At 37.6% G+C, this 23,693-nt stretch overlaps 1 protein-coding gene across 1 annotated transcript in view; it reads left to right on the forward strand.

Annotated features, from left to right (window-relative positions):
- The first annotated feature begins 6,344 nt into the window (after nt 1–6,344).
- Nucleotides 6,345–23,693, forward strand: part of LOC111861578 (coiled-coil domain-containing protein 177) — a 34,725-nt gene continuing 17,376 nt past the window's right edge. Inside the window, exons 1-5 of the mRNA XM_033750430.1 lie at nt 6,345–6,379; nt 12,849–12,989; nt 14,466–14,574; nt 18,457–18,636; nt 19,411–19,591. Coding sequence (XP_033606321.1) covers nt 12,858–12,989; nt 14,466–14,574; nt 18,457–18,636; nt 19,411–19,591 — 602 coding nt within the window. The 5' untranslated portion in view covers nt 6,345–6,379; nt 12,849–12,857. The remainder of the gene's footprint in view (nt 6,380–12,848; nt 12,990–14,465; nt 14,575–18,456; nt 18,637–19,410; nt 19,592–23,693) is intronic.

Genomic DNA, 23,693 nt, shown 5'->3' on the forward strand with positions numbered 1-23,693 from the left:
TACAGTTCATATTCAGATCAATTTAACAATTAGGTGTATGTTTCTGTGAAAAAGCTTAAGTTATATTCGCAATATTTATTTTTTCGTTAAACTTGTAAATTAGTACCTTCACAAATTTCCTTCCTTTCGTCCACTTCAAGTAATTGTAGGTGTCCCATAGCTTATGATGCTACAAATTCAGCAATTAAAATTTATACTCTAAACATGGGGCGAAAAAAATAAGCATTTTGGTCGTCCTCAGTTTTCCGAAATTTGGTTTAAGATTCTCTTTCAGCAAAAATATTTTTGCGATAACTTAACAAAAACTCCTGCACATCTTTTTTCCTTTCGCGTATAAAGAAGTTAGTCGAAAATTCATGTTGTGATGGTGAAGATTTAGGATGTGATCTTCTGTGCTATGAAACCGCGTAGTCTTGCAGGTGGTTACCACTGTTTCAAAGGATCTTTCTGTTACCATATTTATGGCAGTTGAGGGTGCAGGCATCCGGCATCTCTGAAGCGTTAACAAAAAAAGCCTACAAAGGCCATACCACGTTGAAAACACCGGTTCTCGTCCGATCACCGAAGTTAAGCAAAATTGGGCGTGGTTGGAAGGGTGACCGCTTGGGAACACCACTTTTAAGGGCACGGTTCTGGGTTCTAATGACACCCACTGGCAGTTCTTCAAATATTGCGATGCATTTTGGGCAATATTGGAGCTAAACATATCATATATTAAAAAGGGTAAATCTCTAATCTCCAAAAAGAATTCTTTTGTATGTACCTTAATCTCCGTACAAATTACCTAAAATTAGTTCATATGATTTGTTTTAGCAACACTGAAGATGTACTGGATTGTGAGTCTTCTACATCCCAAATTACAATACCCTCTTGGAGAATATTTATAATACATTGACTGTATATAAATAAAAATTTCACATAGACTGGATGACTGGATCTTAAGTTCTGTTAGTATTAACGCATGAATGAGTAGAGAAAACGAACTGTGTGATAAATAATCAACCAAAATTTAAGAAAGAGTTAGGCATTGTATGTCTCACGACGTGTTCTCTCTCTCTCTCTCTCTCTCTCTCTCTCTCTATATATATATATATATATATATATATATACACTTATTTTAGACAATCCTTTGCCAGAATATTCCGAAATTACCAATCTTTCATGTCTAAGAACCATATTTTTACATGTAAATTACTTGGCCTACAAATTAACTCCAATTATTCTACTTAAAATTTATTGAAGTAGGAATGACGTTCCACGACTTTTAAATCATAACTGTAGCTGTAACTTATACTAAATTTTGATAGAGATATTTCTTACATTACATAACAGTTATGTAGTCAAGGTTCGCGTCCCATAACAATGAGGAGAGAAATATATCAAAGAGAGGCGAAGGCCACTTCAAACACGAAACGAACATAAAGACAACACAAAATAAGAGAAGTATCCAAGACTAAAGGAGCAAAACACATCTTGCCAGAGGTCCATAGAATAGGCTGGGGTAAAGCGGAAACTGTAGACAGACAGAGAGAAAACACAAAATCATAAGAAGAAAAAAAAAGTACATAAGGTTCTCAGGCAATAAAGCCTAGACTTAGGCACCATACGATTCCTGCTGTGGGGGGACGTAACCTTATGTCTGACATGTACAGTTAACTAGTAACAGAAATTCGTACGTTACCTCAGTTGTTTAGTGCAGCGGTTCCCAAACTGGGTGGCGAGTACAGAAGTAGTGCGAGGTACAAAACTCTATATATTCTATATATATTTCCCTTCCTCATGGCTGCGCCATAGCTCAAGCGGTTAGTCGCTGGCTTATCACCGCGGCGGCCGGGGTTCGATCCAGGGTCTGCTCAAGTGGGATTTGTGGTGGACAAAGCAGAGCTGGGGCAGGTTTTCTCCTAGTACTTCTGTTTCCCCTGCCAATCTTCATTCCACCAATTGCTCCACAATCACCCTCACCTATCATCTGGGGCTGGTACAACAGGCCAGAAGTGGCCGCAGTACAAGGGACTTAGTCCACCCCACTAACAATAAAAAAAAAATCCTTTTCTCATAAAATCCACGATACACAGTTTAGTTAGCATTAATCATGCAGTTCAGTATCTTAAGATTAAAAAGTCTTGGAATGTAATTATTCCACGTGTTATTTTTTATGGAACTGACCCCGACGCTCTGTTACGGACATCGGCGTGTTTGTTCGCTGCCTAAATTAAACAGGGTCAAAGAAGTGCAAACCGCAAGTGTTGAAGCTCTGATTAATACAAACTACTGTGGTCTCAGTTCGTTAGTAAATCCTGATACAGCAAAACGTGCATTGTGCAATTATGTAAGTAGGGTTTCATGGCTTATAAATCAATATAAATGTTTTGAAAGCTATATAGATTTATTGGGAGTAACCAGTTATACTGTATCTGGTTCTCCTGGAGAACATAAAAAAAGAAAGGTGAGACAATATTGTAGCGTGTAGATCCTTTGTTAGACGAAGACCACGAAACAAACAACGAGACAACAGCCGTTGCTAGGCAGCCGCCTGCGCTCCAATGGCTGAATAACCATCAACGTGGGAACCCCATGAGACATGCACGCAACAGTAAAAGAGCTGTGTTTTCTGTTGATCCGTGTCGAGGGTTATGAGCAGAACGAAGTTTAGAGCCTAGGTGAGGGAAACCCAGAGGGACGAGTCGCGAGTGAAGGCGAGCCAGGAGTCACTGGAGGCCAGGGGTAGTGAGAGGCAGAGTTAGTTCAGTGAGTTATAGTCGATTGTCGATAGGTCGAGCTGTTAAGAAGCAACGGCTAGTAAAATGTTAGAGCTTGTACTCATAGGATTTATAGAGTGTGAAGGTTATTGAAAGTGTCATAAGTTCACAGTTAGAGAGTAAGGTCTCGATTGAATTTAGTGATATGAACGATACGAGCGCTCCACAGAGTTGTCTTCACGGTCTTCACTTTACGTAGTGTGTTCACGGCCAACTCACGTTTAGCGAAGGTGGTATCGGTGAAACTTCACGCCCGACTGCGGTTGGGCGCAGTGATGTGCGAAACATCAAAACAAGCGGTGAACTTGAGCGTACACCAAGATGGCGGGCGTCCCAGTACCGAGATTCCGAAAATACCGAATATAGAAGACAGCTTCGATGAAATCTGAATCTCATGCCATCATGAACAAATGCCCAGAAGCAGCTTCTGTGGTACAAGTGTATAAAATACTCAGTGACATTGAGATCCTTGCCGGATGCACACTGGCTAAAGTGGGGGAAACCTCTGAGTGGAACTTTATTATGAAGATCGCGAAGGAGAACATATCAAACTTTTGTAAATGTCTATATGGAAGCCGATTTTTAGCGCCATTTTTATGGCATAGACACGGTAACACTGAAAGAAATGAAGGCCGTTCTGAAGGTAAGTGCACAGGTAAGATAAAGGGGTGCAGTGAACAAAACTTCAGTTGAATCAGCGGTCTAGGGTGACGAACTACAGGAAATAAAGAGACGCATGAGGCATGTTTCTAATGATAGCTCATAGACAGCCAAGAAGTCAACTAAGCCATCCACAGCTTACAAGCTGCCTACAAAATCAGTATTAAGTGGCAAATTCTTTGCACCTCACAGAATTACTAACCTGGATACGGAGACTGTTGGAGCAGAGAACATAATATCGGAGCAGGAGGCTCCCAGAAAATCAGGCAGTGCGCCACCAATAGTGATGACTTCTCCCACAAATCAATTTCGACTCCAAAATGACGCACGAGAACACGTCAAAGGAGGGTGCAGGTTCCCAAATGCACGAAATGGAACCTGCGCCATAACAAAACAAAAGGCGGACTATCCAACCACGAAATCGAATCTGGAGAAGAATATACTCCCCAAATACCGAAAACCTTATCAATGTAGTAATCCGTCACCTTCTCCCAGAGACACCAACGGAAGATATTTCCAACAGCCTTGAAGACTTAGGCTTCAAAGTCATCAATGTTAAGCAAATGGTGACCACCCGGAGAGCATCCAATGGACAAGCCCACGTGGAACTCCTCCCTCTATTCCTTGTTACCATAAAAAGAAACATAAAATCTCAAAATATATTAAAGCTGAAGAGCCTTAACCATATTATTGCCAAGGTAAAGTTATGCAGAGCTCAAACTGGCCTTACGCAGTGCTACAAGTACCTAAACTTAGGACACGTCTGGACCAATTGCAAGCAGCCTCCTGGATGTTTGTGATGCGATAGTGACCATATGCACAGGGAATGCCCTCAGAAGACGAATACAGAATCTACGCCGAGCTGCTGTAAGTGCACCCTAGCAGAACCACAGAAACCTCATCCAGTGTCATGTGAATAGGAGTTGCAAAGGAGAAGAGCATAACGAGTTCTCAAGGTCTCCTCTGAGAGAAAGTTCTTCTCTACGTTCACCTCACTAGAGCAGTCCTATGTAGCAGCACTTCGTCAAGACACGAAACAGTGGCAACCACAGGCACTGCAGACATATGGGAAAAGCTTACCCCCTCACCCTTTGCAGCAGCTGCCAAACAGGAGACCATACACGCTCCCAGTTTGTCTAACGATAACATATTAAAATTCTACATTCTAATGCCACAGACCATCACAGAGCTCAGTGAAGCTGTATCAAATAAAAATGATGGTCATTACAAAAGTGGTATTTAACTTAATGAACAAAATGGCTGTTAGACTTAATACGCCGCTTAAAGTCATAGCAATCGATGCAAACGGAGTTTTGAGGCAGCCCTATGAGCTCAGTAGACAGCCGCAAGACTTACTTATAAATGTGGCTCAGTTCTCAGGGATACATCTCAAAACCCATGAGAGGGTGTTTGTCCCAAATTACCACTTTTATGGGACTGACTGTTTCCCAGGAAGAAAAAGAGGAACTGACGTTGCAGTGAGAGAAAGAATTCCCCACGACCATGCAGACCTGCTGCCGCTTGATTCAATTAAATTCACACGGGTTTGCATACTGATGGGTAATAGTGAAGTACAACTTGCAACAGTCTATACGTCACCAGGACACGCCTGAAATGATGCAGTAATCGCTGAGTTCTTAAGCTTTAGACATACACATAAGTCGTTACTAGCAGGAGATCTGAATGCTAAACATCCATTATGGAATGGCGCAATTTCCAACCCTTCGGGCGCGAAACTACTGAATTTACTGCATATAAATGTCTTAAAGTTCATAGCCACAGTGTCCCGGTCATTACGTTCCTGCGCGAAATGGTAAAGTTTTCAAGATTGTTGTGCGCAAGAATGTCCTGCTGTCAGATGTAAATATCTCTAACATTCTGGACTCAGCTCATCTACCAATCGTTTTCTACTTGCTGGATTATGTTACAACTAGGAATCTTTCAGACCCGGTTGTCAAATTCACAGATTGCGAGAGGTTTCAAGTCCTGGCCTCTGAATTAATTTAACCAAGAATCAGAATTAACTCGTGAGGAGCCGAAAAGCAGCCAGCGACTTCACTGCCCCTATAGCTTTGGTGTAGAGGCTAACGACAAGGAAATTTACACTCTCGGGTTTTTATAAGAATCATCCTGGTTTGGAGAGTCTGCTGAAATATAAGCGGAGGTTGAGAAAACTGTGGAAAATTACCCGGGATCCAGGATGTAAAATGGCAGTTAGTTGAGTCGCAAAAAAAAATCAGACGAATGACCCGTAGAAAGGAACTCGAACCGTTGAAAACGAAATTAGAGAAATTTAAAATCAAACCTCAAGATCTGTGGCCTGTTGCGAAATCGCTTATAAAAAGGAATGGACCAAAGCACTAGCCGCTGTTCATGAACCTTTAGGAATAACATATCACCTGAACAAGAAAGCCAACGTGACTGTGGATTGTTTTGAAAACCAATTCACATCTCATAACCTGTGCGACCAAAACCATGGGGCACACCGTAGCGTAGTTGAGTGAGGCACTATGCTACAAGCCGGAAGGCAGCGAGTTCGAGCCCCGATGAGATGGAATTTTTCAGTTTACCTAATCCTTCCAGCCGCACTATGGCCCTGGGGTCGACTCAGCCTGTAACAGAAATGAACACCATGAATCTTCCTGGGGAAAGGGGTAAAGGGCGGCCGGCGCGTAAGGCTCACAACCTTACCGCCGACTGTCTAGAGAAATTGTGGACGCTTCGACGTCTCATAACCATACGGGCCTCCACGGCCTGTTACAGAGATAGATTTACCTTATAAGTGCATCAATTCCAGCGGTGACTACGTTGATACGTAGCTTACGTATGTATGTATTTTTTGTACATAATAATCTTTTTCTCGTTGCTTGTTTGTTAACAGCTCACCGCAGATTACTTTTCGAATAGTCCTCGTAGTAGAGGCCATCGATGAAGCAGCCGTTGGTATTAGGAATAAACTGGTAATGGTAACATTAAATGGCAAAATGATTGGCAGCATGCATGCAGCCTAATAGTTGTTGTTGTAATAGCCTTGAAACTTAACTGTGTTAAGCTCTTAAAATGATGACAATAACAGTGAGTTTAAAAGACCTTTTTGCAACACTACATTAAGCTAGCGTTTAACTCAGTAATGGTATCGAGTCGAACGTTAGACAGCTTTTGCTCCAAACGATCTGAAGAACACTTTCCTGAAGTTTGGCTAATACATTGCAGAACAGTCTGGATAACCTCAACTGCGAATTGAATTTCAGCTTTATGTTTATGTTATAGTTGTCGCATATGCCACATCGAATGAGATTTAAATGCAACTAGAGATGAAATGGCCACTAAAGATTTCTTATGTCTTTTTTTTCCCAGTGGAACCAATGTACGCAATGCTAATTGAACTTAACAATGGAAGAACATTGTTGATTCGACAATCGTTTACTTATCCCTTTACTTCATTACTTATTTCAATTGCAACTATATCCATTGATGCATCAGCAATCATAGACATTAACACCAATGTTCACATCATGTGTTATTATCAACACTCTCACTGAGCATGACATAGTCAATATTGATTTTCTGAGTCTCCTTCAACCCCTACAAGCAACCAACCTCTGTCGCTGATCTCTTTGATACTCTGAACCAATCATGCTTGTAACATAAATAATTACTACATCACAAAATTTTCACGCATCCATGAAGTGTTGGATCTGATGTGATATTTCTGTCAACGAACAACACGGCTGTACACACAAAGGTAACGTTGCCTCATCTGCTATACAGATCGAGACGAGTGTGTGGTTCGCATTATCCGAAATAAATTACATTATATGTGTGTGCGTGTGTTGTGCGTGTGTGTTAATACACAAAATAAAGGTAAATTAGCCCCTGTGCCTATGTATGACACCTTGAAGGCATGTAGCATTCATGGAAGCAACACTGTGCGAATTCTTAACCTTAGCATTAGATTAGCTTCATGCTCCGGTTGATTTTCCCTTACCAAAGGAAAGAACGTTTACTCATTGATTTATAAGTTGATTTATTCTTAGTTTCTTCTTGGTCTCTCCTTAGTTTCTTTAAAAGCGTTCAATCAATTGTATAATGGAAAATGGCAATATTCATACAATTATTCGAAGTGGTTATAGAAAGAAACATATTTAGAATCATTCAAAATTAATTATTTATAAGATTATTTTAATAGTTTTTGTGCGTCTGCGACTTGATTTCTAACATCCAGGAAAAGCATAATTCTGTGAAAAACCAAATCCAAATTATATTCCGCGAAAAAAATACCAAGTTACCCACAGCAGGTTGTAAAATGGAAAAACAAACTTCTCCATGCTCTTAATTATGTAATTAAGCACGATGCCATGAAGGTATATGAGGGAGTGAAGGTATAGCTACAGCACGCTGGTCCTCGACACCAGATGAAGACGAATGGTCAGGTTCACCCCTTGCTGCTTTACCCCTGAGGATATATAGTCTCCAGTACCCACAGGATATCAGGCAGGGTAGGCCCCCGTGCTGGTCTGAACGCTATGGAGAAAAAGAAATCTCTTGCCACTGCCGGGAATCGAACCCAACTCCTTGGTCGTTCAGTCCGTAGCCTAGTTGATATACCGACTGAGCTGTCTCCGATCCTACAACAGATTGTACGTATACTTATGACCATGCTGTAATGAGCTGAAATGGGCTGAACACATAAAAGGCATCAGCAAACCGAAAAATGCTTCCATGATACTGGTTTGAAAACTAACACGAAAGATCAGTATATATTGTAGGTGAAAATATTTTAATGGACTTCAGAGAACTGGACTTTCAAAATATGAATCTTGATTGAACTGGCTCAGATTATCAATGTCTTACTGCCTGGTGTGTTACGGTGTTTGTAACTCCTTCTTGTTGGAAGGTCACAGATTTAAGTCTCTGCGGAGAAAGTGATTTTCATGTTCTTTTCTGCGCCCTTTCAAGCAAATGTTGTGACAGTATCTTATAACAGGACACTACTGATTACTTCCACATTAGATCTATTCCGTCATTCAGTCACAACTACTATCAGATTTTGAACACCCTAATTATATAAGTGTGTCGTTAAATGAACTAAAAGTCGACCAGTACCATCAAATAACTTTTATGAGTTTTTTGACAAAAGTGTGCGTGTCTGTGGGCCCTTCCCCCTCCCTTCATCTCCGAAACTAATGAACACATTTGGTAAAATTTTGTATACCTGATCGGCATTAAATTTGGAAGAATTTAATTCTAGTCTGTATTTGTCCACCATTGTCCCTAATATAACGCAAAGCTAAAATTAATTTCCTCAAAACCCGCCGTCGTACAATAAATTGGAGGTGTAATTAAAGATATTTCAAAGCCTACGGCTCTATCTGAAATAGTTTTATATATGGTAACAATGAAATACGTGGGAAAACAATTTCATGCTCTGTGCATCACGCACGTATAATTAGGTTTGCAACAGTGGGGTTGTACCTGCATTGGACTCTAACTGAACATCAAGGCCAATGACATATACAAAATCTCAAATAACCTATTGTTTATAACGAAGGCGATAATTATTCTGATTCCATGACAACACGATATTCCTCAAACAACCGGATAACAATTGTACTTTCAAAGGGGACTGTTTATCCCGGAATTAGTGGGTTGCCTTTAGAAGGGTCTCTGTGTTTGCTGTAACCCAACTCTATATATGAGCATTTCAGTTATCGAAATGTTAGTCACAGATGACTACTCAAGCGGTTTGTTGCCCTGGAGCGGAAGCAGTGTAAAGCCTCTACTTGAGTGAAAGTATGGGATATGTCTTTCAGAAATGTCAGATCTACATCGAAAAGATGATTACCTCAGCGTTAACGTTTTTCACTTATAGGATTAATAGATAGATGCTGGGTTCGACACGGCCAAGAAGCCAGCTATCCTGATATGTTGGAGTTGCACTTGTTCCTTTGTTCCTTTGGCTTTTCCCTGCGAACGGAAATATTTTCTTGACATAGGCCACGACTTTTCTTCGTCGGCTTTTCCCAGTAATTGAACATGTTCCTCTGAGTTTATTCTATCTCTCCAGATAATCAGATAGTACCTTAAAACAGGTCACGACCAGTTCCTTCCACATTTTTCCAACTCATTCTCCCGTTGAGTGTTAAATAAGTTCTGCAGTTGATGCGTCGTCGGCAAACAACCTACGAACCATTTCGGCTAATCGCATCACGACACATTAGTAAGACGTGTTCATTATTTAATAAATAAAATACGATGTAAAACGTGACTTAGCATGGTCAGCATTTTTAATTTATTTAAACGACACCTCAGCTGCATACATCATGTAACGCCAAATGAGATAACTGTAAATTTAGAATTATAAATAGTGCAGAAGGTGGCGATGTCAGCACAGTTTAAGATACACTCTCAGCATATCTAGAGAACCACAGAAATAAAACAAAAAATTTGTCAGATTATGGGATTTGAGCCTTTTGGGCAAATGAATGAAGTCTTATTGGACAATTAGCTGTGTCACGAAAAAATTGAGATAATTGGGTCTTTGGCCCAAAAATCGAGCTTTGGAACTGACTAATTCAAAATAAATGAATAAATCACCACACCACGAAGTTCAATAGGCACAGCTAAACCTTTCAGAGTTTCCACAGTAAAATTAAGTATTTAGTAAGTGGAAGAATATTTGGGAGCAGCAGCATAAAATTTTCAAGAGTTAATAATGGTACTGGCTGCACTGTGGAATTCAAAACAATTACAATTTCTTCAGATGAGCATTATGTTGTACTGGCTAGAATTCCTGCTTCATATTCAGGAGGTAATAGATTCAATTTTCTGTTGTGAGAACAGATGCTTGAGGGATTTTAATGGTTTTACTCAGTCCCTCCAGTCAGACACTGGTACAGTACCTTAGACTTATATAGACAAAACTGAGATCATCCAACAACTTCAAGTGTTATTCTGAATACTAACGTTCATAAAGATCTTTAAAGTAATTTTGGAAATGAAACATCCAAATGGATGAATATGATTATCCCCTATGCATTAGCTGTATGCACTTTGTGCAAAGAATGGATGAAAAATAAATAAATTTGGCTACTCTTTCTAAAATATGATACTCTGTAGTGAAGAGAGACAATGTGTTAGTAAAGATGAAGTTACCTCCATCCATAAAATTTTATTTTCACTTCTTTGGCTGTCACATTTCTGCATGTAAAGTAAATCCATCTAGGTTAATATAATTATTATCTTAAAACTTTAAGGTGTATAATTTTGTAGAAAAACAACTAATTTTGTGGGATTAGTCAGTAGTAGCTGGCTAGAGGCTGAAATATCAGGGATTCATTTCTAGCAAGGTTATTGCTACCATGTGCAGACTATTCCTGTGGCCCCTTTCCATGTATAGAAGAGACTCTTTATTTGGGAGGAAATGGGCTAGGCTGTAATATTACACCTCCACCATAAGATGGTTAAAGTTCATAGTGGGCTGAACTGTCAGTCTCTTATTAGTACATGCATATGTATACATGTGTGCATATATGTGTATGTACTTGTATCAGTACACACTAGCAGCTGAAGGCCTTTGTATATGCACTAGTTTGAGTCTATATTTTGGAGGAATCCAGTTTAAATACTGGATGTTCTGTTCAATAGTTTTATCTGGTTTTCTCAGTCCTTCCAGGTTACAACAATGAAACTGACATCAATTAGTTCATCACCATCCCTCCTTATGCAGCATTATGTTCTCATCTCATTTGATACTGCATAACTTCTGAAACTGATAAAATGCCATTAAGTAACTTACATTGTGTAGATACATGTGATTTGTTAGAGATACATCATACATATGCCACTCTTACTCTGTAACAATGTGGGTTTTGGTGTGGCTATTGTCAGTTCATTGCCATAAGTTTACAAACTTTCAGAGTACAGTACATTCAGATGGATAGTTCCAGATATTCCAGAGATTGTTTCATCATTGAGGGTTAATAATTAGTTTTCTTCTGTGTGATCCCTGTGTTTCTTAAAACTGCCTGCAGTTTTGAGATTTGTGAGTATATTTAAGTCAATATTACAGCTTATATCATGCATAGTGATATCTGTGAGTGCACTGAAAGTTACATCAAATCGAGCAATCTTGTGAATGCACTGTAGCTCATATCAAAGCCAGTGATTTTATGAATGTACTAATAATGAATCTGCATGTGTGTTACGCTCACAGAAACACTCCAGGTATCAGTATTATTTTAGTGGATGTCTATTTATTTTGTTTTGCTGAGGAAGATAGTTGGACTTGGGAAGTAAGCAGGCAATTTATCATCTTATACAGCAAGATACTTTGATACTGAATTCCCTGAATATCAAAATCAAAAGCTCACAATAGATCAAACATAGAGTTTGAATAGGGAAGACAACAGACCAGATTGTGATGATGAAAGAAACCATTTGGAAGATTTAAACTGATCTTAGAGAAACTGATTGTGAGGATGGTAGGTGACGAAAAGTAGCCAAGGATCATATTCATTGGTGGACATTAGTAGCAGCAGTACCGTATTCACTGGCTTTACTACCAGAGGGCTATTTCAAGTCTCACTGAAAAAGGACAGGATGACAACTGATATAAAAAGATTGTTATTCTATATCAACTATTGAGATTAAGAAGCATTAAACGATACAGTAGGGTGATTATTAGTGGTGAGCCTTGGAGGAATATGAAAGGAGGCCATCATGACCTATTTTAATGTATCAGTCTGTCATTTGTCTGGGAAGAAAATAAAAGCCACATAGTGACAGGATAACAGGGTTCCTGGTTGAGATATGAATCAGATTCCTTCCAAATGTAAAATGAAAACATTTTAAGCATAAAGCATATCTTAATAATGTTTAAATATTGAGTTCCTACCTATGAGAAAATATGCTGCATCTGTCACAGAGATCAATCAACAAACAACATTAGAGAAATGACTGTTGTTCATTCTGAGAACCAAATTAAGCTCATTTTGTGGTCAAAAATTTCAAGTTAACTCAGAGTTACCATTAACAGACAATGACATGACAGTATACTTGGTAATACACAGTACGTTAATACTGGGAAGAAAGCAGCATATTATGTTTTAATTAAATCTGGGAAGCTATGAAGATCTGAATATATAAATCCATTGGGGAATACATGAAATTCATACAGAATTATGGTGAGGAAACAGGTTAGAAATCAGTAACTTTGTAGAGAAAGAGGGAGAGGGAAAGAGAAAGAGAGGAAGAGAGGGAGAGAGAGAGGAAGGGAGGTGGGAAAATATCACTAGGATAAATTTTAAGGAGATGGGTTATTGGATTGGTATATGGATGAATCAGCGCCGGATTGTCTCCAGTGGCAAGCTTTGGTGTTGGTCAATTCCATAAATAATGTTTCATATTGCAGAAATTCTCTCATGACAGGCAATTGCAATGAAGACTCAGTCCCTTGACCAGCCATTGTACCTAAATCTTTACAACTTCAATACAGTGTCTGCTCAGGACTGCCCGTATGTTCTGACTAGCCCACGTTCCTTAGAGGCATGCCGCAAAGCAGGTTACAAGGTAATGTACTACACCACAGTTACATTTGATATTGTCCACTGACTAAGATGATACAGTACATTAAATTATGTTTTAGGAGTAACTTTACTAACGTCTTCCTGTGACTGGCAATAATTATACCATCAGTTATGGTAAAAATAAAGATGTCCTCATACCTAATCACTCTGTTCTGAAAGTGTATAGATGGCGTGGAGGTAAAGTTCCTTTTTAGATGGTAGCACTAATAAAAATGAATTACTTTTCATTCCCTTTACCCACAGAGGAAAGAGCCCCAGTAGCCACTGGATGGTAGGGTCCCAGAACTAATCTGAATGTGACTGTGAAAAGCAAAACCTTATCCATGCCAGGTTCAAACCCAGGTTATCCAACTCACAGCCAGTCGTCTAAATCAGCTAACATTATACTGACAAATATATTTTATTTTTATATTTATAAGTAGCATAAGTAGAGTTATAACAACAATCATTTCTGTATCCTCCCAGTGGATTAGTGATTAGAATACTATTTCAGTATTTAACTGGTAGTATCCTATGTGATTGTGGAAAGAAGTATACACCAAATACAAGAATACCACACACCCTCATGGAGTAGTAATTAATTATAGGGAAAACTTTACCTTTATCTTTATGAGGAAAAGTAACATACATCTCTGTGTAGACTACCTATAAAAAGTTACATGCCTATACACTTCAAAGTTTGTCAGTGTCTTGTTATTAATAAAACACAAAGGAAAGAATACAGTCAAATTTCTAATCAGAACACTAGGATGTTGCTCAAAAGTATGTGGGCATAATAAAATCTTCAACGATTTATATAAATCTTAGTGTTGCTGAATATACATGTCACAGAAGTCTACGGTATGTCCATACCTTAAACTACTTGGCGCTTATTTCACACATATAGTGGACTCTTCTTCTCTTTCTTGTTGTTGTTGTTGTTGTTCTTCTTCTTCTTCATGTCTTCATGGAGCAGGAAATTTAGTGCCTGTACCAGCTTCAGTATTCTCTTTCCAGGTATCCAGATCTCCTTGGTCTTCCACTACTCAGGGCCAGTAGGTTTATAATTCCATGCTATGTTAAGCCACCTATTTGTGCATTTTAAGTACAAAGCCTGTTTCCATTTCTTACATTTCCTCCTCTTATCTTCATAGAGTAGGCAATTTAAGGCTCAAAATTGTTGTTCCAACAACTCCTTGAACTTCTTCTAACCCTCTGACCCATAACTTTATAAAGCCATGCTATCTCTAACCACTTGTCTTAATCATTATATCTATATTTCTTCCTGAATGTATCAATCTATATGAATTTGAGTGTACATTGTTCCAGGCAGGAACTTTGGCTTTTAATTCATTTACCGTTTTTGAATTAGATGCCTGAATTTTCCTACCAATCATCTTATTTGCATTAATAAGGGCTTAGTGTACTCACCTAAGCCAAACAGAAAACGGTGTAGTATTGTCATAACTCCCCTGTTCAGCCAGTGGAACTCCTGTACAAGAGTCTTCAGGAGTATCACGACGACCTTGGAGCAGGAACTTCTACCGAAGCATACCAACTATATGCAGACCAGGAACAGGAGAGAAGAAGTAAGAATAATCAATAACTTTAAGCAATATAATCAGCAAGGGAAACAGGCAATATGATTTTGACATTCCCAGAGCCAAAACTAATAAAAATTATTTCACTTTTAGTATGCTGCCATGTTTAATTTCTGTGGCCCTTGCAGTTTCGTAGAGGAATACTGTGCAGATCTTTCAGGAACTAGTATCTTTTGATGAGGGCTATTTGGAAAGTAACCTCCATTTATTTTAGGCAAGCAATATGTGATCAGGGGAGAACTTCCATGTGTCAGGTAGAGTCACATGACTCATTGCCTCCTAAACCACTGCATAACTGGTCATCTAGTGTTTATTCTTGTCTCTACAGAGTGAGTTATGATGTGTCCTGTGATTGATAACCCCGCCAGCTGCAAAATTGGCGCTTTTGTCCGTTTTCTTTATGCTAAAAGTGTAAGTACTGTGGAAATCCATCATGAATTATGCATGATATACAGCCAAAATGTTATGGGTGAAAGAACTGTAAGACAACGGTGTAGAATGATCAAAGATGGGAGGGTGAACAAATGCTTACAGTGAAGAGCAAAGTAGTCGGCCATCTGTAGTGAGTGATGATCTGGTTGAAAGTGTTGGTCAAAAAATATGTGACAGTGCTTCACAATTTCAGAAATTTCTTGTGAATCTCCATAAATTTCACCCCCTCTTATCTGTGAGATTATCACAGTTAGGTTAGACTATCACAAGTTCTGCACAGCTGGGTTCCAAAAATGCTCAATGGTGCGCACAAAATGCAGAGAATGGCTTTGGCATTGACTTTGACTTTTCTAGAGCAATACCACAAAGATGGCAATGAATTTCTAAATCCCAATGTAGGCATAACAGGTGATAAAACCTGGGTTCGAAGTGTGAATGTTGATACCAAAGATCAATCAAAGCAATGGAGGCAAACATATTCAAAAAACAAGTTGAAAAGCTTAAACAGACATTGTGTGATTGCCAGAAAGCTGGTGGAAACTGTTTTCTGGGATGAGGAAGTACTGCTGATGGTGGAATTCATAAAACAAAGGACCACAATAATGTCAGAAGTGTATTGCAAAACACTAAAAAACTGCATTGGGTCATTCAGAAAAAAGATGTGGAATGCTAAAATCTGGTGTAGTGTTCCTCCTTAAAAATGTGCATCCATGTACAGCTGCTCGCACTCAAGCACTGCTGCAACATCTCAACTGGAGTTGTTTGACCACCCTGCATACAACTCTGATCTCACTCCAAGCAACTTTAACCTGTTTACCTACCTGAAGAACTGGGTGAGATCACAGCGCTTCAGCAGTGGAAGGTGTTAAAACATGGCTAAGCTCACAAGTGACACAGGCATACAAAAACTTATTACCTGATAAGACAAGTGCCTCAATTCCAATGGTGACTACGTTGAGAAGTGGCTTAAGTATGTAAGCATTTTTTGTATATAATATTTTTTTCTCATTGTTTGTTTTGTTAACAGCTCACAGATGTTACTTTCCAAATAGCCCTCATAAATGAGCTGAGTTCTAATGCAGTGGTTCTAAAACTGCACTCAAGAGGACACAGATGCTCCAAGAAGTGTTTTCAAGTGATCCATAGAATTGTTCTCGCAAGAGAAGTTTTAATTTAACAGTATTCTTCAATATGTAATATCATGCCATTAAGAGAAGTACAAAGTTTCCTGTGTTGTGCACAAAAACTGAACTGTCACTGCTATTAGAAAACAGTATTGACACCACATATATTCTCATCTATACGGTTAAGAACAGGGAATTAATATCAAATACTGCATGGGGGTAATTAGTGCCAGTAATTGGGCAACTGGTAGGTAACTCACAAAGGGATAATTAAAGGTTTCTTTATGATTCATGATGATCTATACAGTTACTAGCTGATCTAGCAAACATGAGTATCTCATAGGTGTTTTGGTTAAAACTTGAGAAAAGACAGTGAACAGAAAGTTTGTATAATAAACCACAGATATCAGATGTGTGAAGAAGCTTATTGGCACAATTAAGTTCACAAGGAACACAGCACCTGTGACTTAAAACTAAGATGCATTGTTGGTCTGCCTATATTCAAAGTTCATGCAATTAATTAAATAAATATAAATTATGGCACTTTAATTTCAATTTAATATAAATGATTCAAAATTATCATTGGAATTGCTGAATTTCTTATATAGCCTTGTTAATTGAAGTGTCATTAGACTTGGAAAGTTTACATCAATTTAGAATATGCAGGGTGCATGAAAAACGTAAGTGCACAGAACCAGAGACAAGACTATGGCTTGTATCTTCCATGGCATCTTCTCAAAATTTAAAAAATTAAAATGCCACAGGAACATACTTACTAGTAACACTTGTCACTGACTGGAAGTTTCAAATGAAGTAGCTACTATATATTATAATTACAATGACTTAGTGGCAATTGGTGGATTATCTTAACCACAATTCTACAAGTTTTCAGTTCACCAATAGGAGGCTGGACAGTCTGTATCAACCTAACTTGAAATAAATTACTGATAATATATACGTGTATTTCAATAATTGTTGATTTATGGAGAAATTACTGCTGATGCTGACATGTGCACAAATGGAGGCAGAGTAATGCTAGCAAGAATAGTAGGTGGCAGTAGCAAACCACATATCCTTGATACCAGCATGTTCTAGCAGTCACTGCATGAACCATCGATAAGCACTTGCTGTTTAAAAGCTGGAATCAAGCCAGAAAGATGTGATGAGTGAAGCCATTAATATAGTAAAGGTAATTCTTTGTGAGGAAATGAGCAGTAAATATATACAATGTTGCTGCACACACAAAAAAAATAACTTTTCAAGGCAAAAATGCTTGTCAGATTTTCTAAGCTTCATTTACAAATTTCTGTTACTTCATGAAGCAAACAACTCGTATGTCACTGTTTAACAAGGTCCACACAGACACAAAATTTTGTGTACTAGGCAGATATTTTCACAAAAGCTGGTGAAATGAACTTCTAATTGCAAGGAAAGAATACCTCAATATTCATTATAAGGGACAGAAATGCTTCCTTTTAACATGAACCAGAGCTTTGACCATGATGGTAGGAAGCAAGAAATTTTAATTATTTCCATGTATGAAGTATTTCTTAGCAGATACTGAAAATGAGTAGACTATAGACTATACATATTTTATTAACTCAGGATTTATTACTTTATTTCAAAATTAAAAAGGCTCTGCAGCAAAATACATTTGGGAAACACTTTACCAATAGAACATACATGAACCATATTTCTATAGATCAAAAAAATAGATAATGCCCCCCAAATCAAACCTCACTCAAAGTAAAACAAATGCATAAAGAGAGAGAGAGACAGGCAAAGTGACCACCTAATGAGTAGACTGGCTAACTATGACCATTGTGTAAAGTACTGGAACTCAAAGATTAATTGCCACTTTGCAAAAGCCCCTTGACAGATCTTATACTCAAGCAGTTGAACTCAGTCAGCATCATGACACCACATTTTTGTAAAATTAATTTTAATATTACTCTCCCCCAACAGCATCAAAGCTGCCCAAAGCTGATGAGATTTTAAAATCAAAATGGGCGCATTTGACCAACATGTATCAGACATCTCATTCTCTCACTTCACTGTCCTAACAATATTAGGTGGAGTACAAATTATGAAGCCCCCAATTATATTATTTTTTCAAATCCTTTGTTATTTTACCTCTCCTAGATCCAAATTCTTAGGAGGTTAAGTAACTTTGCACTGGTACATCACCCATTTCAATGAATTTTCAAACACATGCACTTTCTCTATTTTAAGGCATTGGTATGATTTTAATCCATATCTTGAACAAATAAAAGCAATTTACAATTGTAAATGCAACATTTGCAACTGTTTTCAGAAAAACTAGAAAAATGCCGTGCAATCAGAAAAGAACTCATGATTCAAACAGGATCACTGAAGGAGAATTCACCACCCTTGTCATCTACTGATGACCAAAAGAAAATCAAAACCTTAGTTCCTTCAGTTCCTAAAGAACAACTAGACAAAGAGAATGCACCACGGGCAACAGGAATTCAAGGTAAACTCTGATTTGAATCAACGGCATGGAATTCTTTTCACATAAGGGACAATTTAAACAGATGAAATGTCAGTGCTCTTAATTGAGGATCCCAACATTCTGTGCAATAAGAGAGCTTTGAAAATTATGAAGCTTTCATATAGGTAATTTGCTTTGCAGAATGTAAAATGACATGGCAGCCATGTAATATCTACTTTGGTTTGATGATTACAAGAAATGAGTTGAACAAGTGATATCTGGTAATATGCAGGTACTCCATAAGCATAACTACATATCGTGTGTGAAGACATTTTGTAAGTTCACAGTTACAAACACGGTGAGAATGTAAAATCTGCTATTGTACTGAGCAGATTGATGATAGTGGCAATATGTGCTAGTGGAAATTGCATAGAAATGAATCAATAGTTTTACAATTATGAATTTGTCAGCTTGTCAGCTTCCTGACATAAATTTAAGCATTTGAAGGACATTAGGTATCTTCTTCCCAAAACTTTTTGACTCTTAATTTTATATTATTTCAGGTATTGAAAATAAACACTGCTGTTGGGGTTCTTCTGATTTAAACTGCCACTATAATATATAGAATATATGGTAAAATATACTTGGGGTTAACAATGACGAACAAGAGTGAAATTTGTGAGAGTAATTATATAGAGGTTCTATGTGATGAACATCCTTCCTAGACCATGGGTATATTTTCGTTTGGCAATGAAAAAGTTTATAGCATTGTCCTTATATTTCTTCATAAGCTATTTGTCTTTCTTCAAACAATAGCGTCAGCACTAAAGGCATTAGAAAACAATCAGAATAGTGATCAGAAACATGAAGAGGTTGATATATCATATTTGACTGGCGAAACAACATTCACGTCTGATTCAACCAATAAGAGAGAATCTACATCAACTTCTTCATCAATCAACCCCATTTCACCAGACATCAGACGCAGTAAGAAAAGGTGAGTCAGTAACAGGAAGAACTAATTATGGCTGTATATATCGTTATTGGATATACAAAATTAGGTGACACTCTATGTGATAGAATTTGCACATATTACACATATTTCAGTGCACATTATTAATACACAATTTCCTTTCATTATGCAAAAAGTGAATACAAATCTGTGTCTCTCTGTCCATACATGTCTCATTATCAGAATTTCTCACCTGAAATTATAAAATTCGATGATGACAATATCTATCTATCTATCTATCTATCTATCTATCTATCTATCTATCTATCTATCTATCTATCTATCTATCTATCTATCTATCTATCTATCTATCTATCTATCTATCTATCTATCTATCTATCTATCTATCTATCTATCTATCTATCTATCTATCTATCTATCTATCTATCTATCTATCTATCTATCTATCTATCTATCTATCTATCTATCTATCTATCTATCTATCTATCTATCTATCTATCTATCTATCTATCTATCTATCTATCTATCTATCTATCTATCTATCTATCTATCTATCTATCTATCTATCTATCTATCTATCTATCTATCTATCTATCTATCTATCTATCTATCTATCTATCTATCTATCTATCTATCTATCTATCTATCTATCTATCTATCTATCTATCTATCTATCTATCTATCTATCTATCTATCTATCTATCTATCTATCTATCTATCTATCTATCTATCTATCTATCTATCTATCTATCTATCTATCTATCTATCTATCTATCTATCTATCTATCTATCTATCTATCTATCTATCTATCTATTATGCAGGTAGCTTACAACATGGGTACTGAAACTGTCCCCCAGATTCCACATCAACATCAAGAGTCTACTACATGTCATTAGGAAGGTCAAGAAAACCAGGAGGAACTGAAATTTTAAAGGATAAATCGATTTCTTCTCTATGTTGATGATGTTAATTTTATGAGCAAAACAGAAAAACCATACAGACAAATACTTAAGCACTACTCATCAGTAAGGAGAATGATCTGGAACAGTGTTTTCCAAACTTAAAACATTCAAGTATTTCTTTCAGAAAATTGAAATTACTGCTGTATTCCCTCCCGTCTGTATAAGAATCAGACGACTCATAAGCAGTAAAGCCAACATTATTAAAAATTAATTTGTTCAATTTTCTTCATATTAGTGTTCATCTGATGGCAGACAGAACTCTAAGACTTTGTTTCACTGCGGCGTCCCGGGTTCGATCCCGGGTCTGGTCCAACTGGGTCCACTCGGCATGGCAGTCACTGATTGGCTTATTGTAGCCTCCCCCGGGTGATTATGATGATGGAGAATTTGGTTGAATGAAGTATGGCAGGGGAAATCCAAGTGTTTGGAGAAAACCCGCCCCAGCGCCACTTTGTCCACCACAAATCCCACTTGACCAGACCCGGGATCGAATCGGGGACGCCGCGGTGGGAAGCCAGCGACTAACCACTTGAGCTATGGCGCAGCCATCAGGAACTATAAAAGTCTCAGTTAATCACACATTTTCTCCTCACGTCCACACTCTTGCACGTAACTCTTAACTACACTGCACTGCACTCTGCACTCTCAACTGTTTTTGCACAATGGCTTTGTGCCTCTAACTTGTGGCTTCTAAGCCACAACTACTCACAAACGACCTTTGTTGTCTCCTTTAAACTTTTGGCAAAGACCATGCATAGAAACCACCTTCTATTATTGCAGACGTCTTTACAGTTCTGTTACCTTGCACTGGGAATGGGACAGACCACACTGAAAACACAAGCCACGTGATTCCTACCCAGCGATTTTATTGGCACACTGTTGCCTATCAATGAGCTATAAAGATTCGTCTATTGTTGAGTGTGCATATTGCAAGATGTTTATCAAGACGTTGCCTGGTAACATGAGTTGACATGTCACAAAATATTCATGCCTCATCATCTAAATGCAAGACAAAAATCATAATATAAAGGCAACTAATAGATCTTTTGAAATTGTGGCAATTAAGTTTTGTGGGAATAACACCAAGAAATATATTTAAGAGTAAATTAAATTTGGGGAATGACATTCAGTTACAAATACTTACTCCCATCTGCTATCTAAAAATTCACAGATTAAAATACAAAACAAAAAATTGCATTTATTTTTATGGGTGTGAAGCTTGATCTGTCTCTCTCTAAGGAAAGAACACTGACTGAAGGCATTTTAGAGGATGCTGAGGAGAACATCTTGACCTTAGAAGGACAAGGAGGAAGAAACAGGATACTGGAATGGTTGTATATTGAAAAGCTTCATATTCTGTACTCCTCACCGAATTTCATTAGAGTGATCAAATGAAGAAGGACAAGATGAGCAGGATATGTAGAACGCATGGGAAAGAAAGAAGTGCATACAAAATTTTTTGGTAGAAAACCCAGAAAGAAGGGGCCTATGCATAGAAGGGAGAATAATGTTAAAATAGCTCTTCAAACTTTGGAAACGAGGGTGTGTACTGAAATAATTTAGCTCAGAACAGGGATCAATGTTGGGCTCTTCTGAATGCTGTAACAAACATTCTGGCTCCATAAAATGCAGGATACTTGTTGACTAGCTGAAAAATTATTTGCTTCTTAAGAAGGGCTTAACTTTAAGGAGCCACTTAGATAGTTACAAAATATCAATACAGACAATTTGCTCTGTCAATCAATCTGTGTATGTAACAAACAAACATCAAGACCAGTGAGGAATGGAAGATTGTAATGAAAACATTTGGAAAATGTGTATTGAACTGAACCACACCACAACACTTCTAGGTTCATCTTGTAAAGCATTTCAGTTTTATTTGTTTGTTGTTTGCTCAATTATCATTTCTTAACTGCACATACTGTACAGCAATGAATGGGAGGATTATTGTGAATCATGAAAGGGCAAGGTGTGAAAGGAAATGATCATGGCCTACATTAAAATATTATTCAAGCATTTTCCTGGTGACTCTGAGAAAACCCAGAATAGCCAGTTCTTTGCCTAAAGATGAATTTTGCAATTCTGAAATATGAATCAGAAGTACCAACAATTACATCATGACATCACCACATTTAGTCATTTCTAACGTTTCCCATGCTCAACCAAAGTATCTTAGTCAGGAATGTAGCTGCTTCTGCTCTTTTAATAACGGTGAATACCACTTCTGATATCTCTTGATATATTTGCTTTCTTCAACAGAAATTACAAATTAACATTAAAAGTACATAAATACATACTACATTATGGAATTACTGAGGTTTTGGACTTTTTCCACCGCCTGGTATTTTACATAATAGAGGACACGACGTTTCGAAAGCTAGATCTAGTTCCATCTTCAGGTGAGAAAGGAAGACACCTACTCAGTTGAGCCCCTTACAATAAGCTAATCTCAATCACTGGACAACTCCTGTCAGATTTACCCAGCTATTTCATCATATAGGACTAGCTAGTTCAGTGGGCAGTAAAAAGAAACCATAAAATAAAAATTGATAGGGAACGCACATGCGTGGAACAAGGATAGAATAGGAGGTAGAAATTTATGCAAGAAACCTAACTGACAAAAAAACCAAGTGCATGAGCACAAACGCGAAGAAATTTGGAAAAATTGTGAAGACATGTAATATCTTTAATATCTACCACAAGTGCCTGGTTACTCCACAGATGGCACTAGCGGTAGATATCACATGTCTTCACAGGTTACAACTTCAAAAAGAAAATCTGGCCTGGCTATGAAAACAAATTCAGTCCTGTTAATTTCCAGCAATTCCTCATTCATGCAATATGCATTGCTACATTATGACTGGTGAAAAGAAATCAAGTTTTTCTGATGTAAACAGTAAATTAGTATTTTAATGTATATGTTGACAAAGATAATAATCTGCAAAGAGCAACTCCATTTAAGGGGTTTTCTTCTGAAGTTTAAAATTAAATTATGTATTATTTTTGAGCCTATCCTATTGTAGTATATCGTTTGAATTGAACTGTGAATAATTTTGCACCTAGCCCTTTGTATTTTTCTCAGAGTTGTTGGAAACTGTAAATCAAGCCATTTGAATGCTTTCTTAAAACTGAATTATAAATTAATTTTGGAATTATAATTCAA

The sequence above is a fragment of the Cryptotermes secundus genome, unplaced genomic scaffold (assembly GCF_002891405.2).
Source record: "Cryptotermes secundus unplaced genomic scaffold, Csec_1.0 scaffold126, whole genome shotgun sequence".
NCBI lineage: Eukaryota > Metazoa > Arthropoda > Insecta > Blattodea > Kalotermitidae > Cryptotermes > Cryptotermes secundus.